At 40.6% G+C, this 6,346-nt stretch overlaps 1 protein-coding gene across 1 annotated transcript; it reads left to right on the forward strand.

Annotated features, from left to right (window-relative positions):
* The first annotated feature begins 3,334 nt into the window (after positions 1-3,334).
* CLDN2 (claudin 2) lies at positions 3,335-5,799 on the forward strand. The gene has a single exon (XM_073573071.1). The coding sequence runs from the start codon at positions 3,597-3,599 to the stop codon at positions 4,290-4,292; it is 696 nt and encodes a 231-aa protein (XP_073429172.1). The 5' UTR covers positions 3,335-3,596; the 3' UTR covers positions 4,293-5,799.
* Positions 5,800-6,346: the final 547 nt, after the last annotated feature.

A 6,346-nucleotide genomic window follows, 5' to 3' on the forward strand; every position in this document is an offset into this window, starting at 1 on the left:
TAATCCCAACCCTAATCATAACCCCAACACACCCCTAACCCTAATACCAACTCTAACCCTAATCACAAACCTAACCCTAATCCCAACCCCAACCCACCCCTAACCCTCACAAACCTAACCCTAATCCCAACCCCAACCCACCCCTAACCCTAGCCCTAACACTAGCCTTAACCCTAGCCCTAGCCCTAACCCTAGCCCTAACCCTAGCCCTAGCCCTAACCATAACCCTAGCCCTAACCCTAACCCTAGCCCTAGCCCTAGCCCTAACCATAACCCTAGCCCTAACCATAACCCTAGCCCTAACCCTAACCCTAGCCCTAACCCTAGCCCTAACCCTAGCCCTAACCCTAACCCTAGCTCTATTTCTAACCCTAACCCTATTTCTAACCCTAAATGAAAAATAAAAATATTTTATTATTTGTCCCTATGGGGGGTGATAAGGGGGGCAGTGATTAACTTTTTTTTTAATTTTGATCACTGTGAGAGTTTATAACAGTGATCAAAATAAAAAAAATGGATCTGCCGCTGGGAAATTCCGGCGGGCGCACTGCGCATGCGCCCACCATTTTCCAAGATGGCGGCGCCCATGGACCTGGACGGCCAGACGGCGGGACACCGGGACAGCCAGGGGGGTTAGTGAGTATCGTGCGGCGGCCGATCGCCACCGTCAGTCGGTGGCAGCGCCCAATCGGCGCAGTCAATCGGCGGAGGGGTTAATGTTGTGTCTCCAGCCATGTCCGATGCTATTTCAGCATCGGCCATGGCTGGATTGTAATATTTCATCAATTTTCATTGATGAAATATTACTATTGCTCTGATTGGCTGTTTCACTTTTAACAGCCAATCAGAGCGATCGTAGCCATGTGGGGGCGATGCCATGCCCCCTGTGGTGAAGAGCAAAGCCCCCTGTATCTGCGGGTCGGGTGACCTTTCAGTGACCCTGGTCACCTGACCAGCAGGGGGGCTTTAAAGTCATGATGCTACTTAGGCATCATGGGTCGTTTTGGCACGACTTTTCATGACGCCTATGTGGGTCTCTTGCAAGTGAGTATGAGCCCTAAATATCACAGTCATGCTTTTCACCAATGGACAGGCACAAACCTTATACATTAGTACAGTAGAGAAACCTTCACACACATTTTCATGCACAGTCAACTTGCAATTTGGCTGAGTTGCTCATGGATGTACAGCATCAAGTATAGTATCATATTTAGTGGGTTGTTATGGGAAAAGCATTACGTGTTATATGGGTATATTCAGGTGAATTATGGGGAAAGTAGCACTTTAAAAAAACTCACAGCATCAGAGCACAGTGACACATCAATAATGCATAAAAGTGTCTGTGAGAAAATATTAAATCTATATGACATTTAATTTGCGCCCTTTCCTACATTCATGTGTGGCACTTAATGATACCACATAGGAGGAGGGATTCATTTCTGTCATGTACTCACTGCTCCTTTCTGGGGGAAAGACGTTGGCTGGAGCTTATGTTCCTGGGGATGCTAGACTTCTCCCACCATGTCAGGGTCTGCTGAGGTGTTGTCAAGTGGGAAAACTTGCGCATAGCAGCCAATCACCGCTCAGCTACTTTTAACCAGCTCTGGTGAAATGAGAGATGCTTAGTGATTGGTTGCAAGGAAAACTGTTGGTCATAGCAACCAAATGACATTTAATATGTGCACTTTCTTACATTCAAGTGTGTCACTTAATAATACCACACGGGAGGGGGGATTCATTTCTGTCATGTGCTCACTGCTCCTTTCTGGGGGACAGACGATGGCTGGGAGCTTATGTTCCCAAAGATGCTATATTTCTCCCACCATGTCAGTGTCTGCTGAGGTGTTGTCAAGTGGGAAAACTTGCGCATAGCAACCAATCACAGCTCAGCTACTTTTAACCAGCTCTGGTGAAATGAGAGAAGCTTAGTCATTGGTTGCAAGGAAAACTGTTGGTCATAGAAACCAATCACAGCTTAGCTTCTTTTGTACAGCTCTGGTGAAATGAAAGATGCTTCATGATTGGCTGGTGATACACACACACACATTGATTTTTAAATATAGAGATTCATTTTTTATTTCACATATTGTACATGAGGATATAAAAAACTTTTGGTGAGCATTTCAACATTTAAATACTTTTTTATTCTTTAATCTGATTTCCCCTGTAACTGGGGTTACTATACTAGCCCCAGTTATAGTGGAAATGATAGCAGAGCTGTTTGGGTTTCCTAATAACCCTATATCTCATGACCACTGGGTGTGGAGGATGAAGCACCAATAGCGCTAAATATTACAATATACACAGCGCTTGTTTGGCGTTATATATACAGCCATCAAGAAGGCAAAAATGGTAATAATAAACTATCTGTGCCATCTCAAAGACAGTTGGAAAATAAAAGCAACTGATGAACTATGCAGTGATATTGTAGATCATTACTGCAGAGCATAATGCAAACTGCATGGACGTTCAAAGTCTGTGGGTGCTCCGGATGTGATGAAATGCATCTCTTATTGAATTTAGCATGTCTAACTGTAGGGCACATCTCTTAAAAATGCCATTTTTGTTGAATCAGCCTTTATGTGAACATTGTTTGGTGCAATTTGTATCAGGATTCTGGTATGTTTTGCATTTTCCCCCAACGTTTAGTAAATCTTTATTAGAACTTAGAGTTGAAAGAATATGTTCAGAAACGGTCGTCAAATCTGAACTTGTCATATTTGTGCCATATTGGTACCCAGTTCGTTCCAAATATATGTTTGATGATTGGTTCCGAAAATATTAGCTTATTTCTACTCTCATTGACTCCATTGACCTTCAGCTGTGTTTGGCGACTATGGCATAAACAATTCTCGCTGGTGATCGCAATCTGAACCGAATTTTGAAAAATTTGCTCAACTCTATAGAACTCCTCCAATGTTTACTTACCATATAAATTAGTCTGTTCTGTTATTATCATTAATAATAATACCACCATCAATAGCTGCTTGATACAGCTTGATTTGATAGCACAACATACTACTGTAGTTCTCGTAAATAGATAAGAGGATGTCAAGCCATCGAGTGGTGTCATTCATTGAGAAGATAGCTTGTCACAATGCGATACTGTATGGGCAATATGGCAAGGTGGAGTAGGTTTGCACAACACAAGTAGGTGTCTTTGTAACTCTGGCAGGAGATCACAGCTCTCTGGCAAGGGTCTGTTTGATTTTTATGTTCCACAGATAACACGGTCAAGGAGCATTTTGTAAATCAATTGGTGTTGGTGAATATTTAACCCCCTGGCCAACTCCCGCTTTTCCTCATCCTCCTCCTTTCATTCTGTACTCACCTTCTCACTTTTAATCTAAACTGGACTCAACGTGACATCAAATCCACACAGCTGGAAGCAACTCACAGCCTTGTAATTATACTGAGCATGAAAGGAGGAATAAAGTTCCTGGCATAAAAAAAAAATACACCATACATGAAGTCAGCTTGCACTGAATAGGATGTTCGTCCAGAAAAAAGATCAACCCAAAGAGATCCACTTATTAGCAATAAGCTAAGAAAAAGTATCTTGACTGCTAGTAATACCAAGAAGAGTATAGAAGAACATGGCTTCGATTGGACTGCAGATGATGGGCTACTTCATGGCAGTCTTGGGTCTGATCGGCACAATCATTGCTACATTACTACCCGACTGGAAGGTTAGTTCGTATATTGGTGCCAGTATTGTGACTGCTGTTGGCTTTAGTAAAGGGTTGTGGATGGAATGTGCAATCTTTAGCACTGGCATCACCCAATGTGATATATACAATTCCATGCTGGGACTGCCACAAGAAACGCAAGCTGCCCAGGCTCTGATGATCACATCTTGCGTACTGTCTTCAATAGCAACCCTTTTCACAGTTTTTGGCATGAAATGTACAATTTTCAACCAAGGCAACCCTGGTAAGGATAAGCTGGCAGTGGCTGGTGGAGCTGTCTTTATTTTGGGTGGCATTATTTGTCTGGTGCCTATATGCTGGAACTTGCATGCTATCCTCCAAGACTTCTATAACCCGTTGCTTCCTGATGCCCAGAGATATGAGCTTGGATCCGCTCTCTATCTTGGCATCGTCTCTTCAATATTTTCTGTATTAGGTGGTTCAATTCTCTGTGCCTCTTGTCCACCTAAGGATTCAGACCCAAATTTCTACAGTAGATATCAGAGCAAAGCTCTGATGGCAGATAAAGGACAAAAAGCTGCCAGTGGAACACAGACTACTAAGAAGGAGAACAGCGGCTATAGCCTTACCGGTTACGTATAAGTGAATGAAGAAGAGACAGCGCTCCCATCGGCCCGGTAGATACTGTAATGTATCATGAACTATACATGAGGACTTTCATTCAAAACAGCCCAAAAAAGGAAACAATGAAATGAAGACATTATTAGTAGAATTAGTCTCATCTGAGTAACCTAGGATGATGTCTACTGAAAATCTTCCCGTCTATTACGCATAACAAACATGGACCATCTGCTATGTAGTGATACTATTCATGCAAGCAGCTGCTAAACCTCTGATGATATTACATATTGAGCTTCTTTACAAAATAATCACAAAGAGCAAAAAATACCCTTCAAAATGTTTTTTTTTTCATTTTGTGCTTATCAGTTTGAAGCAAAAATGCAAAAAAAAGTGTGTATTTTTATTTTTTAAATGCTCACAATCCTGATCCTAAGTCATTTTTACTCTTCCTTTGACTGTCGCAGCCATTTCTGTTATATAATGTGGGGTGTTTAGAGTAATTACGGAATGTAAGATTTATTAAACTGCAATAGAACAGAGAAAGGGCTCGTGCACGTGACCATATTTTCGGTCTGAGCGGTTAAAAAACAGATCGCAATCGGACCAATGTTATTCTGTGGGTTTTTTTCACTGACTGAATCTGCATGTGAAAAAAAATCACAGCATGCACGATTTTCCTCCGAAACTCGGATGAGACTCATCCGCGAGAGAAAAATAATCGGATGCAATACTAAGACACAGAACAACATCCGATTTTCACAGATACATTGAAATCCTGTAACATAGGAAATGAATGATTAATTGCTGCTGCTGTAAATAACGGATTGTACAGGGATGACAAGTGAGAAAAAAATTGTCCCACTTTTCTGGATGCCACTCGGAACGATTTTTTACACTGTCGTCTGACCCTGGCACTAAAGGAATAACATCAAATCCATGTATATCTGTATCTTGTGTTCTCTTTTTCTCTAATCACACGGCATACGTCAATACAAAGTTGCTTCAGTTGAATCTTTTGCACACTTCTATGCCTCAATCATATCTGTAAGTGTATCTAATCAAAAGCATTAACTATGATTTCATATTAATAGCAACATCAAAGCCATCTCTGCTGTAAATTATACCTTTTTATATGACGATTTTAACTTATGTGTAAACTGTTGTTGAACCGATGTCGTCTATGTAAATAATAACATCATGTGAGTGTTTTTTATGTTCCATCCAAAGTGTGGAAAATTATTAATAATAATGATAATAATAATATCACATATAATAATAATAATAATAACAATTATTATTATTATTATTATTATTATTATTATTATTATTATTATTAAAGGGATGTTTGTTTTACAAATCCTTTGTAAACTTGCTGTCTGCTTGCTTCTAAAACAAATCATCGTGCACTATTTATGTCAATAAATTTAGCAAACATTTTTATACGACAAACGTGCTCATCTTTTATCCCTTGACTTGCACTCTTATAATTCTACACGTGTATGGTTTGCTATCATAGGATTCATGGATATTTATTGTGTGCACTTATTGCTCTGTAAATAAAATATTCCAAAGAAGAACATAAGTAGGAAATATGTTTCACATGATCCACTGAATACATGCCCCAGACTTGTGCGACTTGTGCCTATAGTCTATAGATGAACAGATCCATCCATGGAGGAAAGCGTTTGAGCCATATTTTGCGAAATTTGCAGTTTCATGTGAGTTTGAACATTTTGAGATTTGATTCAGGGTTCACAAAACAAAGAAAATAGTTTCCACAGTACTGGAGCACCAAATAGAAGGCAAACATCATTTTACGTCGTCACACAGGCTTCCCCTAGTGCCCTGCAGCTGTGACATCTATAGAGGATTATCATACCATCTACAGTGATGGTCAGCACCTAGGCCATCACAGATCAGCGGTTCTCCGTGGAGAATAGTTTGAACGACAGAGTTGCTCACATCTCTAGAATCAATGGGTAAGTTTCTCTCTTCTATAGAGTGTAAGCTATTATGGTCAGCAGTGTCCTCTCTCCTGAAGAGTGTAAGCTCTTATGTGAGTGGGGTCCTCTCTC

Source organism: Dendrobates tinctorius, unplaced genomic scaffold (genome assembly GCF_039654945.1).
Source record: "Dendrobates tinctorius isolate UK_male_01 unplaced genomic scaffold, ASM3965494v1 ptg000034l, whole genome shotgun sequence".
Classification (NCBI taxonomy): Eukaryota; Metazoa; Chordata; class Amphibia; order Anura; family Dendrobatidae; genus Dendrobates; species Dendrobates tinctorius.